The 16,329-nt window shown below is 41.4% G+C and overlaps 1 protein-coding gene across 2 annotated transcripts in view; it reads left to right on the top strand.

Moving 5' to 3' along the window:
- Positions 1 to 626: 626 nt before the first annotated feature.
- Positions 627 to 16,329, top strand: part of LOC148022601 (alpha-mannosidase-like) — a 172,534-nt gene continuing 156,831 nt past the window's right edge. The window contains exons 1-11 of one of the 2 annotated variants that reach the window (XM_087695562.1): positions 627 to 791; positions 1,828 to 2,107; positions 6,391 to 6,474; positions 6,633 to 6,721; positions 6,812 to 6,986; positions 7,448 to 7,567; positions 7,665 to 7,748; positions 7,836 to 7,907; positions 8,009 to 8,122; positions 10,182 to 10,282; positions 10,404 to 10,497. In XM_087695562.1, the coding sequence (XP_087551688.1) occupies positions 1,868 to 2,107; positions 6,391 to 6,474; positions 6,633 to 6,721; positions 6,812 to 6,986; positions 7,448 to 7,567; positions 7,665 to 7,748; positions 7,836 to 7,907; positions 8,009 to 8,122; positions 10,182 to 10,282; positions 10,404 to 10,497 (1,173 nt within the window). In that variant the 5' untranslated portion in view covers positions 627 to 791; positions 1,828 to 1,867. Of the gene's footprint in view, positions 792 to 1,812; positions 2,108 to 6,390; positions 6,475 to 6,632; positions 6,722 to 6,811; positions 6,987 to 7,447; positions 7,568 to 7,664; positions 7,749 to 7,835; positions 7,908 to 8,008; positions 8,123 to 10,181; positions 10,283 to 10,403; positions 10,498 to 16,329 lie in introns of both variants that reach the window. The other variant, XM_087695561.1, reaches the window with a different exon arrangement.

Genomic DNA, 16,329 nt, shown 5'->3' with positions numbered 1-16,329 from the left:
ACCAAAATATGACGCCTATGTGAGAACCTTCTTATTGCATGGTGTGTTTTGAGATGTGAAGTGTCCAAAACCACACTAGTGCAAAGCACAAAAAGTGTGCAGGTGCATAGTGCCTAGTATATATAAACAAATGGTTTGGGATGGAATGCCATGTGGCGTACACCCACACACTCTCAAACTCTTAATATAACGTTTTGAGGAGGGTTGAATGTTGCCAGAATTTGAGCCCATGTTGTGACCTGTCCACACCTGTGCTTGACCAACCACCCCATTGTTTATCTATTGCTCACTTACACACATGTCCACCTGCTTGTGAGTGCACTTGCTTGCATGTTTGATTGCTTGTGCATGCCTATATGCTTCGCCACCCGTGTACTACCCAACAACTTATGCGAGCCTTGCCTAACCCTCGGCTGTCTGAACTCTTATGCAAAGCACCAGCCCGATGTCGCGCTTTGTGCAGCCTAGATAAGTAGTGTCTATGTGATTGATAAAGCCTCTACTATATCAGCTCCCCACATCATCATGTCCATAAGGCGACCGCACAACTATTCTCAACAAATCCATTAAAATTAAATTAAATGAAATTAAACGAGTTTTTTCAAGACAACGACGACTCCTTGTGATGAAGTGGCGAACTTACTTTAGAGGAGAGTTCAGCAGGCTCACGACTTGAACCACCATCCCTGTCACGGAGCTCCATCGATGAGCATCTCTTTTTCTTGCATTGATGTTGCAGGAATGCGAGGTCGATCATCTGCGTCCTTCTGATCACTGCTTCAGATCCACAGGTTGGCCTCTCTTCCCCTCCGTGTATGTTTCGGTACTCGGGAAAATTTGCATGCCAAGAAAGATTATCGAGCTAAAATTTGCGACACAAATCAATACTTTGCAGCTTTCATGTGACCAGTGTTCTGATACTATGTGTTCAGCATTAGTCTGCCCGAGCATCATTATTGCAGAGCTGACCATTGTTCTGATACTATGTGTTTAACATTAGTTTGCTCGAGGATCATTAAGACTGTTGAATTAAATTGAGGGAATGGATATTATTGGTTACTTAATTAGACACCGCTTGTGTAAGGTTGTGAAGAACATTAAAAATGGAATGGGGAAGATTTGGATTTTGCAGCGTAAGATATCCCTGATCTTCTGATTTTGTAGATTTTGGTACATTTGGAATGCTTGATCATCATATTGCGTCGACACACAAAGGAGTTGTGGGTTGATCACCTTGTTGTTTTTGACTGTAACATCAATTAATGTGTTTTGTGGCAACTAAGGTTAAGGCCTACTACATCACCCTTAATTTAATGGTCCTAGGCCCTGTTCACACATTAAAACCTGTAATTAGCGGTCCAAGCCCATGTTCACACAAATCCACTTGTGTGCATAACTAGTTGTGTCCCCTGAACCCTGTATATGCATCCCGTAATGTCACAGTAATGAACCTCACATTAATTAATGCGATGGATACGTTGCAATCATCCACTTTGCATTCCATGTTCTTAACATAATGTAGAGCGGACACAATTGGAAGCCTCAATGAGCTTCTTATAACGAGAAACCTTTTACTTTATCAAATCAACCAGTGGAAAGGGCACTAGTAGGCATATTCAAGCATCCATCATCTGTCAATTTTAGCGGTTGAGCATTACGGACACTGCAACAAAGAAAAACTTGGTTGCTTTGTATCATCATTTAGTTTTTGTCATGTTTGGCATTTTGACTTGACTATGGTGAGGTTGTGGCAGCTTCGAGCAGAGTGATTTTGTAAGTTTTCTGAACTAATGATATTCTCTGTTATGACAGAGTTGCTTTGCGCAGGATCTTTCAGAATTATCTAAAGTGGTTATTGGGGAACAAGATGTGGTCATCGTACACCTCTTGTATCTTGCTTTTATTAGCATGTCATGTGTTCACTTTGGCAGCAGAAAAGAGAAACTACTGTCAGATGCCTTGGCAGTGCAACCAGCTGTTGTACAACACCTCAGCAGGGCCTGTGCCAGACAAAATAAATGTGCATCTGGTTGCTCACACTCATGATGATGTTGGTTGGCTGAAGACAGTCGATCAATATTTTGTGGGCTCAAATAATTCTATTCAGGTTTGTCTAATTAAGTTGTATCTGTGTTCATAGGAGTTGTTGTGCATCTGCATGCATACTTTTCATTCTTTATTCTTATGATAGGTCATGTCCTGCTGTAAGATATACCCACACTTTGTGCTTTGGGAAAAATTGGTGTGCAAGTCTTGACATAGTATTGATTTCACAAGCAGCATCTGATAATGGTTTTGGAGTTGATATTGTTAGGCAAATTGAGTGGCCAAATGAGAATTCAAGGGAGGTGTATAGGCATGGGAAGGAAATTCATTCATTTGAGCTGCTTGACTAATGGAGCAGTATAACCATGGGATGGAAATCTCTGCATTTAAGCTCCCTGGAGTAATGGGGCTGCAGGTTGCATAAGCATGGGATGGATATCATGGCGTTTGAGCTTGACGTGGTGTGCATGAGCAGGATCGAGAAGCACTAGAAGCACATGACACGTGGGGTAGAATGGAGACAAATAGATTTGAAACTCTAGAGTGTTTATAAAGTGTGAAATTGAGGGTATGTGAATGAATTGGATCAGTGGATGATTGGGAGGAGAGAGGAAGAAGTGGTTTAAACAAAGGACTTGTGTGTGGGAGTGGTGGCATTTCAATTGGATGCACCAATGAAAAACTCACTGGAAGTAGAATATGAGTATTGAGGTATACCTATTCAGATCCTCCCACTTCTAGATAATTTTCACAAATTCACATATTGGTATGGGCCTAACTAAGTCCTGCAAAGAAGGCAGAGAGAGTGTATGAACACGACTGACACAATAAATTCAGACAAGAATGCAAATGAAGAAGAGAAAGAAAAATGACTGTTGAAATGAATTGAGGGAGAGAGACAATTGTGTACTCAAGGAGTGGATGGGGGCTGTCCAACAGGCGCCATCTCTTGTGGGAGCGGGCTGAGGGGGAGTGTCATCCTTTGTGAACAGGTCTGGAGTGCAGCAAACTAGCTATCTCGAAGCAGAAATCTGATGTAGATGACTTTGGCAGTTGTGTAGGTGAAGAGGACTGTCAAACACAGCAGGTCTGGGGAGGAGAGATGATGATAGGAGGCCAAAGACAGCAGGACAGCAGGCTGGAGTGACAAATATAGCAAGACTGATGGCTGGAGAGTCAAAATGTAGGTATCTGCAGTCTTGATGATGGCCTCTGGCAGTGTGGGCAGCTGATAAAATGCAGCAATGTGCTGGGACTGAGAGTGAAGATGCAGCTACAGGAAGGGGCTGGAGATGTGGGTAACAGCTCCTGGATGCTGTAGGGCACCAGGACAGCAGCCTGATGAACAGATCATAAGAAGAGACGATGATCATGGTGATGATGTGAGAGGAGAGAGAAGCTGATGGCAGCATTTAACAGCAGCATGTGATTGCAGAGGTGGTTAAGCAAAGTGGGGATGAGGGATTAGGGATCAAGGTGATCACAATCAATTGTCAAGATCCTACATCAAACTTTCAAGTACAATATGTTTTTAAAAAGTACCTCGTGATTTCTCGTTAAGCACCCCCCCTCTCCCCTGGCAAAAAAAGGGACCTTTTACATTTGGTCGTCACCATCACTATCCCCATCCGCTTGTCGCTTCTAACTATGGGGTGCAAGACTGATGGAAAAAGATCGGGCCGAGGAAGATAAGTGAGAGTGATGATGGTGTTAGCAATTTCCTTCTCCATGGCCTCTCACCATTGGGGGTGCTGAAGGGCCTCCTATCAACTATTCGGCTCAGAATGTGCTATGTAGTCAACTCTAAACAGTGACTCAAACGAAGCTTGAGGTGCAAGTTGGGTAGATCTTCTAAGGCTCTCCAGAGTGGAATCAAGTGGAAGGATCCTTGAATCTTGCATGGCTTGCTAGTACTAATGAGGTAACGGATCTCATGGAAGGGGCTTTGGAGCTGAAGAATCTGTGGGAAGGTTAGGAGCGGGCAGTAGACCCGGCTTAGAAGGCACTATCTCCGATGGAATAATGTGAGGAAATGACTGGAAGTCCAATGCAAAAGATTGCACTATATCCCTCTCATCACAAACTACTTCTCTTTTAACAATCACCTTGTTTGTCAGAGGATTGAACAAACGATAGGCCTTTGCTTTGGAGGAGTAATCTACAAAAATTAGGAGATCAGCTCAGGGAGCAAGCTTTCCTATCTAATCATTAGGGGCATGTGTTAAGAAGACTGCTAGGGTTTGCACTGAGGACACACAAAGTGTACGATCACGACAGAAACACAAAGACACAGACACAGACATAGAGGGCAAAACTCAAACCCTAAACCCAAAACTTAAAACTCAAACACAAAAACTCAAACACAAACAGAAGAAGGGAGAGAGAGAACACAACTTTGAAGTGAATGAATGTTGTAAATGAATGTAAGAGTGTACAGTGTGCTCAAGGGCAGAGCAATGTCGGAGTGTGACGTCCACTGAAGATGGATCCCAAGTTTGTGACCACTAGTAGGAGTGTAGGAGTGCTGAATAGTGAATGGCAGTAGGCTGGTCACCAAAACGCAACAGTCTAGAGGCTGGAAACTAGTAAACGTAGTAGTGTACCACCAATCGGGGGTTGGAAACTGTGCACAGTCTGCTGTAAACAGCAGGCTGAAACAGTGTTTGAGAGTGTGAGGGCCTGCAATGCTGAAAACGCAGGCTGGTTGACCCTGGAGATGATGGATAGCAGGCTGAACAGCAGTCGAGGACAGTTTGGAGCAGTTGCCAACAGCTGAGAGCTGTCGCCTATGGCAATGGACAGGCTGAAGATGACGTGGCTGCAGTCGATGAATGGCTGGATAGCAGATGGAGGCGGGCTGTAGGTTGGAAACTGGGCGCCGACAGCAGTAGAGGGTGTGTGGGCTAGTGTAACCTGCAAAAACAAAGATCATTGCTGAATGGGGGCAGCCTGTCTATTTATAGATGTGGAAGGGTGCCCCAAAAATTAGGGTTTTCACTAAACTTTCTCGAACCGCTCCCGGTTTTAGGGTTTCCACTGAACTCTCTCAAACCACTCCTCGTTTTAGGGTTTTACTCTAAAAGAGCATTTTTAGTGTGTTTTGGGCTATTTAAGAGTCTAATCAGCAAGTAATGCATATTTTAGCTCAACAGCATGCATGTATGTGCAACTCCCAAAGACTCTAAAGTGGAAAATGATAGGCTGTTAGGTTGAGAGCCAAAAAATGCCTCATATGAAGCTCTCAAAGCGATAGTTGGACACCGGTTGAGGATGTACGTTGAAGTGTTAACAACCTCTACCCAGAGGTGCTTAGGGAGTTGTGTTGCAAATAGCATAGAGCGTGCCATGATCATGATGGTCTAGTTCTCATGCTCTACGACCCCATTCTGAGAGGGGAAGTTGGTAGAGGTAAGCTGATGAGAGATGCCATGCTCTTGTAGAAACTCGGAAAACTCACTCTATGACCCCATGCTGTGAGGGGAATTTGGTAGAGGTAAGCTGATGAGAGATGCCATACTCTTGTAGAAACTCGGAATACTCACGGGAGGTAAACTTGTCACCACTATCACTTCTCATGCATCCTACACGATGACTACTATAGTTATGAACCAGCAGCACCCAAGCAGAGAGATAGCTTACAGGTAAATGTGTCATACTTATGCTTGAGAAAGTACACCCACATGTATCTAGAATGATCATCCACTATTAAAAAGAAATACAACACGCCGTTCAAGGTGGAAGTGGATGTTGGCCCACAAAGATCAACATGAATCAGTCTAAGAGGCGCTTTAGTTCTATGTGTACAGTGCTGAGGGAATGGGGTGCAGTGTTGTTTCTCGAGTTGATGTGCTTTACAAATATCTCAAGATAGCTTCAGGCATGGAAGGCCCTCAGCCATTTGATGACGCGATAACTCATTAGATGACAAAGGATTCTATTTTTAGGTTCCTCAGCCTTCAGGAAATCACTTTTCCAAAGTGAATTCTTCAATGCCCTGAGGACCAAATAGATCTGTCAAAGTTGGAATGGATATCAATATCTTGATGCATGAATTCATCGTTTTTCGTTTCTAGTCAAGAACTGACAACAAATGAGTATGATAACTCATACTTATTTGTTTGAATTAAGCAAAAATGTGGCAGAGGCTTGCTACCACCTATGATTTTTAGCCTAAACTTGATTCTAGCCATTACTTCTGTTTGGTATATATGAGGATATTACACTCCCTCTCTGAATCTCTTTGGTTATTGTCTATTTGTGAGGCTAGTGTTGTCTTATCCACGATATCCTTGTTTTATGTTTTGAATTGTTTGACACTTTTGAGGACATTTCTGCCATTTACAGGTTGCTGCAGTGCAATATATTCTAGATTCTGTGATTGCTGCTCTTCAGGCAGATCCAAATCGCAAGTTCATCTATGTGGAACAGGTTGATATAAGCTGATTAGTTCTATCGATCAAGCATTACTTGGTTTATCAGGGCTTGTTCGTGTATTGTAATAATCACTATGCCTGTTAGAAATCAGCCTTTGCATACAATCAGGTCATATGTATGACTTTCATATGTTCTGGCATTTTTGGTTGTAGGCATTTTTCCAAAGATGGTGGCGCCAACAGACGCCATTAACAAAGAATATTGTGAAAAAGCTAGTCAAAGATGGACAATTGGAGTTTATGTGAGTATTTTGATAATCTTTGAATGTGGTTGTAGTTTGAATGATCTAGACTTCTGGACATTTATTCTTTGCAATGTGATAATTGAGTAGAAATGGAGGATGGTGCATGCATGATGAGGCAACCACACATTATATAGACATGATTGATCAGACCACTCTTGGACATCGTTATATCAAAGAGCAGTTTGGAAAGGTGCCTCGCATTGGATGGCAGATTGACCCCTTTGGGCATTCAGCTGTTCAAGCTTATCTCCTTGGTGCAGAGGTACTGTATTAGAGCTCTAATTGAACCTCCACATTTCAGACAAAAGTGTTCTTGGATAGCACTGAACAATGTAATGCTTTTGGTTTTCTGATAATTGAACAAGATAGGTGGTTAATCACAAAAGCTGCTGGCTTGCAAACAAATGCTAGTTGATCTCATATATGGTGGTTTTCACAATGATTTTGGTATATTCTTGCTGCTGTTAAGATTGAAAATGACACTTTTTTATCAAATTACCAAAGAACTTTTATAAGGCCTGTTTTATGTTTATACTGAACAAACCCAAACTAAATTAACCAGTGATCAACTTGGTAAGCGGAGAAAAGGAATGTTGATATCCAAGTATTGGTCTGTCCTGTGTATGGGAATTTTGAGTCATTCTATTTTTTACAGCTGTCTTTCTGGCGTAATGTGTTAAGTGAATGCACTGAATCACAGATCTTTGGTTGGTGAACTTTCAGGTGGGTTTTGATGGTGTGTTTTTTGCAAGAGCAGACTACCAAGATGTAGCACGCCGTAGGACTGATCGCTCAATGGAAGTAATTTGGCGCGCATCTAAGTCTCTTGGGTCCTCTTCACAGGTTCAGTGCCTGCTCTTGTTTAAACCCTGACTCCTACTATTCTAGGTAGATCAAGTTTTTTCACCTGAGTTTGTGCAACTATTTTTGTGGGATGCAGATATTTGCTGGGGTGCTTGCCAACCACTATGAACCTCCAGATGGCTTTAGTTTTGACATAGATTCTTCTCCTTCTCCAGTTCAGGTCTTATTTGTGCAAGTAAACTAAAGTGTTACTGAGATCATCTGAACTTTGCAGTAGTGAACTGAGTGGATATTTTGTTATTGGCAGGATGATCCTACCCTTTTTGATTATAATGTTGAGGAGAGGGTCAACCTTTTTGTTCAGCGTGCTTTAGAACAAGTAAAATCTCATTTAATATGTTTTTGTCTAGAATCAAACTATTGATTTACCATATTTACTCATTGAACTATTGCAGTGATGCTGTTTATTTGTGTTCGTAGGCCCAACAGTTTCGGTCTAATCATATAATGTGGACTATGGGAGACGATTTTGCATACGAATATGCAAACACATGGTTCAAGCAAATGGATAAGCTTATACACTACGTAAATAAGGTGTTTCCTGTTTTCCTGTTCTATGAAGTGTTGCTAATATCTCTGTACTGTGTAATGTGCATCAGCTGCTGCTGGTATGCAGACATGCACTATCTTCCTTTTTTTCTTATAAAAATGTTATGGTTATTTGCATTTATGTGGTTCCGGGATGAATTGGAATTCTGTGGCCTGAGATTAGGATTCTAATTGGCTTGTTCATACATTGTTGATTGCTTGTCAGCTTCAATGATTTAGCATTTTGTAGTGTGATGGCAGAGGCTATGATTTGGATGCACTTGAGGTTGTGGATGTATGATTGGCTTCTGTTTACACCTGAATTTGCTAAGGTCAGCATCATTAAGATTGTTGAGGGACTCTAGTACGCTTGGCAGTAATGTTCTCGTGTAGATTCTACATGTATGCATGTGTGTATGTACACACTCACAGATACACATACACTATCTATTTGTATTATATATATTCTGAAACTTCATTTCCTCAAAAATTTCAAATGGCTGTTTTGGTTTCTGAAACTCCCATTTTGGAAACTTGTGGAAACTAAGGCAGAGAGAGCTGGAGTAGGTGGACTGCAGAGGGGGTGGTGGGAGCATAGACAGAATATGAGCTTGTGGGTATGGACACTTGGGAGCTTGTCTCTCCATGTCATGGGATGATAGATGAGCATTGCAGACTTCTTCTAAAAAAAAATGGTCCACAGGTTGCTGTTATAGATGGGAGATCCTTGCTGGCATGATAGCTTGGTAAATTTGGACAGCAAGATACAGCTAAGCCATAGAGCAGTAGGATGCTTCGCTTACAAGGACTTTACCTCAGATTGGAATAGAGGTCATTCACACTCTTAGGTAGATGGGAGAGATTGTAGGGAGACTTTGAGGTCACGAGCAAGAGGAGACATGCCTTTCTAGGTACTTGTGATTTTGACATTCCTAGCTACTTGTGACTGTGGTCAGCTTGGGAGATGTCTAAGTGCCTATCTCTTTTAGTTTCAGTAATTGTTTAAGGAGTTTATCGTACATTTATTTTATTATAATTTCCTTGGGTATTTAACTAGAATTCACTTAGTTCAAGTAAATTGGACACTGATGTTTCTTTGCAGAGAACATTGTTGTGCGAACTTGTAGTTGTAGGCTTCTGCCAGGGCCAAGTTAGAGGACATTTTTTCCCCTGAGAGAAGAAAATTCTATTAATAACACCTTGGAGAAAATTCCCCTGAGGTAACATACAAGGTACTAGAAACACTGTAAATGGCAGCTAAGCATATGGCAAACACAATGATTGTGTGCAACCAATCTAGTGGGCTATAAGCTAGAGGACTCGGCACCAGTTTTGAGGGCAGATTTGTAGCAGCCCCATCAGTAGAGTTTGGAGGAGTGTCCGTTCAGCCCTCTTCCAAGGTCTCCATCTTGACAGGGAGGCCTTGAGATTGCATCTTGTTAGGAACCTGTAGGTTGTCAGTGAGGATGACAAACTAGCAGGTATTGAAGAGCATGAAGAGAAGATATGGAGCAGGTTGTTTTTGCTGATCAGGATCCTCCTCTCGAGATGCCCCTATTACTTTTTGGAGCCACCGGTCCAGGGGATTGTCTGCGTGTTGTGCTTTTACCCATTTAGGGTTGTCTTCGTAATGATTTTGGGCCTTATCAACTAACAGAAGGATCTATTCTGTGGGGCTCACTACACTGCATAACTATATGAACAATGGCTTGAATGAGGAAGACCAGTCCTATCTGTTGGAGCTGGTCTATTATCTGTTAGCCTTGTGTACATTCTTCTTTTGTCACATGCATTATATTGTTTGAACCTCTCAAGCGGGTAATTTAGCCACCAAGCAGACATGGGTTTTCAAAGTTTTGGATTTGTAAACTTGAGCTAGGCTCAAGCACCAAAATTCAATAGTTGGTCTTCCTCTAAGTTTAGCAAGTGAACACTGCACTAATCTAGAAGTTGGGAGTTTTTAATCTCAGAGCAGCATAATTGTAGTGGGAAGCACTAATAAATGATACTGCTAAAAGATCTGTCAACCTCTTATCCTTCTTTATATATGTTGTCTGATTCTTAGGATGGACGAGTCAATGCCTTCTACTCTACACCGTCAATCTATGTTGACATGAAAAAAGCATCCAATGAAACTTGGCCACTGAAGCTAGAAGATTTCTTTCCGTAAGTGTCCTTATATTTTCCTGCTCTTTCTCTACCTCGTCATTGAGAGTTTTAAAAAGACTATATTGAGGAGAGTTAAAATGCTGAAGCCTTGGCTTAATAGCAGTTCATCTCTGTGCAGGTATGCAGATTCTGCAAATGGTTATTGGACAGGTTATTTCACAAGTCGGCCTGCACTAAAGGGTTATGTGCGTAAACTTTCAGCCTTCTTGCAGGTTAGTATCACAATTATTACTGACTGCAAACTTGATAGTGTATCCCATCCATATGGTTAACATATGTGCACTGAACAATGTCAGGCTTTACATTTTAATTGATTTACAAGTGTTCATATGTTTTCAGACACGTTACTGCGTTCTAGAAAATTTTCATAATTAGAGATAGTAGTGGAGTGGTTTCATGACTAAGAATCTATTTGCAAAGGGTTTTCAAGAATGGGAGTTGCAGTCTATCTCACTAGAGCATAAGAACCTCCAATGAATGCAAATGGTACAATGTAAAGCAGTAGGCTCGCCCAATGATTATTTGGTATATTATTGGCCTGTCAAGAGCATGTATAAGAAGGACAATGTTTTGACAACCATAACTGAATACTGTTTTCTTTCTCTTATTGTGCTCTACCACAAGGTAGAAAAAGAGCTCTCTGTGTCATTGTGCTCTACCCAAATGCTTTGGGTTAGGGTGAGCCACTAATCTAGTTGCATTGTTGCATTTCAGCCTATGTGATTGGAATATAAAACTTTTCCATACCCGTATGATAAATGCTTGTGAGTAGTGCATTTCAGATTTGACTGTTGGTGGGTGGTCACTGTTAAATTTTAGAAGTGTGTATTTATGTGGCCTTCACTTTTAATATTGAATTTCAATGAGTGTTTACTTGACTTGTTTAAATAAAACAGGGCATAATGACCAGTTACTCTTGCATTTAAGGTCTTTGAATCATTCTCTGATTGTGCTTCCATACTTGTCCAGGTTTGCCATATGGAAACATATGGGAGACTCCATGCCTAGAGGTTAGGGGTGGCAGTCTTTATCTTTGAAAGTGTCCATAGAATAAGGAGGTTAAGGACGCCTAAGAAGAATCATCGTGTCATTTTGAGATCACTCTTTAGCTCTAGGCTATCTCTTGACATTTTTTTTCAAGAAAAGAAGATTCAATTAATGACAGCTGGGAAAGAAACTTGAGGTACAATGCCTAGTACAAAGAGTCCTGTGAGGGATTGCTTATACATCATAAATACAATACCCTTTTACCTTTATTAGCTTCCCTTTTGGATCTGCTATAAATCCTGACATGACAACAAACAAATGCAATGGTCAAAACATATCAGGAATAGCATCTAATCCACCTCCCAACTAGAGCGATACAAGATCCGCTTTGAGTGTATGAGTAGCAGCAAGACCGGACTGTAATGACAGACCATATGTGGTGGTGCTAAATGGAAGGTCGTCCCATGTTCTCATAAAAGCATCTCTCCTCCTCATCTGCTTTGAACCACCCTGTAGTCTCTTCCCTCTTCCATGGAAGTATGAATGTCTTTGTCTAGATGCTAGAGAGAGTCTCTGTGGTGGAAATATCTTGAAGATCAATGGTGTGACTACAACTTGCAGTCCAGATGAGGCAAGCAATGATGTTAGCAATCAACTAGCATTAGTGACAATGTGCTTAATTCCATCAAGTCTGCAAGTAATCTAGAGTTAGGATCTTTCTCAACTGTAGACAAATGATGAGAAATGAATGGCTCCCGCGAACATTCTCATGACCAGATTGTGGGCCTTAAACCTTTGTCCATGACACAAGCTATTACATCATTGCATGGAGTCACTACCATAGTCTTAGTTGCGCCATGAAAGACCTTACATACCTCATGAACTTTGTAACGATCACATAAACAATCCTTCTGAGTCTCCATTGCCTGCAGTCAAACTCCCATGGGCTATAAGCCGCAGGGAGAAAGAGATCTTCCTGAGTCTGAAATCATCTAGTTTCCTCCAAAGATCTATCAAGGAATGTGCAAAAATGCATTGTCTTTGCTGACATTGAGTAAGTGCTAGCTCTGGCCCGATCTGAATCCTCCTCCCTAATCCAATGGTGTATCCAAAGAAGGCTACATCATAGTGTCTTTCAAGAAATAGGTTTCTCCAGCCCACTATTGTAATCTTTGTAGGGTCTACCTTCGATATGCCCAATGCCTCCAATTCTGCCATCAAACAAGCAACTGGGCATAGACTGTCTCTTATCACTTTACACCATGACTTTGATCCTTTGCTAGGAGTAGCCTTTGAACTTTGGTGATCCAAGTCCTCTCTTGAGCTGGCCATCATCCTCCATTGTGAAAGTGAAGATCCTATCTTTGCTAGTCACAATGACCTCAATAGGATGTCCCTTCTAGAGGAGATCTATCTAGGTTGGGGAAGTGTTTGTCTTCATCCTTCACTTTGGGGGATGAAGATATGCTAGGGTTTGCATTGAGTAAACATAGAAAGTACGACCACTATTGAAACACAGGGACTCAAATAGTGACTTGTAGAACTCAAACCCTAAATGCAAAATGCAAAACTCAAGACGCAAAACACAAAACACAAACACAATTTGAATTCAATGAATCAATGCTGTAAATGAGGAAAAGAATGTACAAGATGCTCAAGGGTAGAGCTGTCTATGAGGCGGTGGCTCTTGTGGGAGTGGGTTGAGGGAGGTGTCGATGTGTGTTGCCATCGGAGTGTTGGGTGTAAAGTCCCTTCGTCTCCGTTTATAGTCTTACGGGTGTGAACACACCCTTAATGTACCCTAACATGTAAATACATTCTTTTATTTTTTGTGTAACATCACAACGGCACACCTATCTCTGCGTTCACTCCCTCTAACTCTCAGCTCAGCTCAGCTCTTCAGCTAACGCCTTGATCTTGCACTCTATTGCGCACTCACCCCTTCAAACTGGTATCAGAGCATAGAGTGCACACTTCCCGAGATCAAAGGCAGCTCGCGAACAGCTCGAGGCGGCAGAAGAAGATTAGTCAAGCACCAGTCAGTGTGACTCGCAGCTGCTGAGTGTATGGCCGTCGGGCGACAGACTGATGCAAGCAGTCGATGAGACTTCTGTGTGACGGGCGACAACTCACAGGCGACAGTCGGGCAGGACCAGGCGGCAGGTCTAGCGTGGTCCAATGGGTAGCAGCAAGCGTGACGGCAGGGACGACAGTGGACTTCGCATCCAAACGCAACGTTGCAGACCACCAGTCGCGACACGCCAACGACCAAGTGCCAACGCGACCATCATGGGTGGTGGTTGGGTAGGCGACGTGGCGCCTGACAAGTCACGGACTTGGATGGCGGGTCAACAGACCCATCTTCCGTTTTTTTTTCCAGAAAATTTTGGGTTATTTAATCTTCTCTCTTCCGGTGTTCACGGCGCAAGCATAGTGCACAGATTTAGGCACAGAAAATTGGGGGTTTTTCAAATTGAGTACTATTCATGCAAAATTGAGGCATTTGCGTCAGAAATTGCAGACATTGTGTGCATTTGAATTGGGAATTTCGCCAAATTTATTGACATTTTACTCATTTGAGTGAAATTTCTTAACATTGGATCCATAAAATTTGGGGCTTTTGTTGTATTGGTGAAGTTTTGTTCAGCTGAGTCAGATTGGCTGACATTGGTGCACAATTGGACCCGAGAAATTTGGGGCTTTTGCAAAATTTTGTGAAATTTTGCTAACTTGCCCGTTTTATGCTCTTAGGAACATGTATTAATGCAATTGGGGTAGATTTGATAGTGAAATTTTGGGGCTTTTGCTGAAATCTGTGGATTTTGGTAAAGTTAATGCATGATATGCACTTTGGGAATATTGTTGAAGCAATCTTGTGGTTATAAGCAGAGTAATTTGAGATTTCTTGGTGTTTTGGGTATCAAAAGATGATACGAACACATACATATGCAGTACACATGTTGGACAGCTCCCATTGAGTTAATGTATTGCTGATTATTCATATTGCAGCAGTCTTAGTGATCATTTGCAGATTTGGGATTGTTATAGATGTATTTTTGGTGATATTGCTGAAGTGGGAGCTACCTGGCAATGATGTATGCATTTAATGTATGCTGAAATTGCAGTCACTGCTGAAAGTCATTTGTTCTACTGCTGTACATGTACTTGGACTGAGTCTTGCTATTATTTGCTTACAAATTGGGCAAAAGTCAGCTGAAAATTCAGCTCATTTTTATTGTCATAAATTGCAGCATTGAATTTCTGGTTTATTTCTGAAAAATGGCTACAAATGCTTCTAGCATCTGTGACACTAAATCCCTCTTTGAAATCAAGAGGTTTGATGGCACTGGCTTTGACTTGTGGAAGGATAGGATGCAAGGCATTTTGTTTCTCAAGGACTGTGAAGATGCTCTCTTGGAGACTAAGCTTGTAGCTATGACAGATATGGATTGAGCTAGACTTAATAAGAAGGCCATTGCATACATTAAGATGGCAGTGTGTGATGATGTAATTATAGACATCAAGCGTCTTGATACATGTTATGCTATATTGAAAAAGCTTAAGGACACTTATGAAAATACAACTCCTGTGAATCAAGTGCATCTTATGCGTAAACTTGTGAACATGGAGTTGAATGAGTCTAAGCCAACATCTGAGCATTTGAGTGCTTTCACAAGAGTTTTGAGTTAGTTGCAGGACTTTGGTTTGACGGCTTTCGATGATAAATTGAAAGCTATTTTCTTATTGATGACTTTGCTTGATAGTTGGGAATCTTTGGTTATGTCACTTTAGCAGCAAGCCCGCTTTGACTTTTTATGGTGTTAGAGGTTCAATCCTTAATGAAGAAATCGGAAGAAAGTCTAGTGGTAAAAGCAGTGGCTTAGCTTACCATATAAGAGGTAGGTCTGAAAAGAGGGGTAATGTAGCCAGTAAAGGGAAAAGCAGAAGCCAAAGCAAGGGCAAATAGTAGGATATCACATGCTATTAGTGTGGGCGTAAAGGGCATAAAAAGCCCTACTGTCGGTACTTCAAGAAAGAGCAAGAAAGAAAGAAACAACAGGGTAAGAAAAAGAAAGATGATGACAGCTTTCGGTATTGTACTAAGTCCACGGATCGGAGGGATCATACTTGGCTACTCTGCTTGGAGGCCTTTGGGAGTATGATTTTGGTTAGCATAAAACGTAGTACAATTCTAGGTTGTTTTAATGATTTTCCTCACGATCGCCAACTTTTCTGCATATCATGCAAGAAATTGACCTAGTGATTGCATCTTCATTCCCTTGAGCTTGTACAAGTAGTGGTTTCGGCTCATAATAATTGAATACTTAGCATTAGTATAAGAAAATTCAATTTGTGGAAGCTAGCACTCCTAGTCAGACTGTCTGTGAAAAATATACATATAGAGCCTATCCTCCATGGTTTGTTTTGTCCTCTTGGTTTTTCTAGCAATCTCGGGATGGTTTGAGAAGGACATGGACGATTTCAAAAATAGCTAGTGAACTTAGGAACATGGTCACTAACTATTCGTTGGGCAAATCATAAAGTTTATGTAAGTGCTTGATAAAGAGACCAACCAATTCATGGCTTTTAATAGTTGTCTTTGTTTGAATGAATCGAGCCATTTTCATCAATTGGTTGACTGTGACCTAGATTACATCATGCCTTTGATTCATACGAGGTAATCCTGCTACAACGTTCATGGAGATACTACTCTACTTTTTTTAAGGAATTTCTAAAGTATGTAACATTCCCACTTGTCTATACCATTTAGCTTTATTAAGTTGGCACTATGGATATTCATGTATGTAAGACTCATAATCAAGCACACACATTTTGCCTTCTATAGACAAATCCATTTCTAACGGAACACTTTTCCACCATCTTCCTCTTGGTAGCTAGCTTTTGAGCATTTGAATTGCCAAAGCCTCTTGAGCTACTAGGTCCATCCTAGATTGATTGCTAGATCCTATTAAAGTGAGGATCATTTTGACAAGGCCCTTAGAGAGAGAGAGAGAGAGAGAGAGAGAGAGAGAGAGAGAGAGAGAAGTTAGTTCAAG

Source organism: Lygodium microphyllum, chromosome 16, assembly GCF_053477565.2.
Source record: "Lygodium microphyllum isolate KBCC chromosome 16, Lygodium_microphyllum_v1.1.10, whole genome shotgun sequence".
Taxonomy (NCBI): Eukaryota; Viridiplantae; Streptophyta; class Polypodiopsida; order Schizaeales; family Lygodiaceae; genus Lygodium; species Lygodium microphyllum.
The sequence above is the reverse complement of the archived record's forward strand: the minus strand, read 5'-3'. Positions and strand labels throughout refer to the sequence as shown.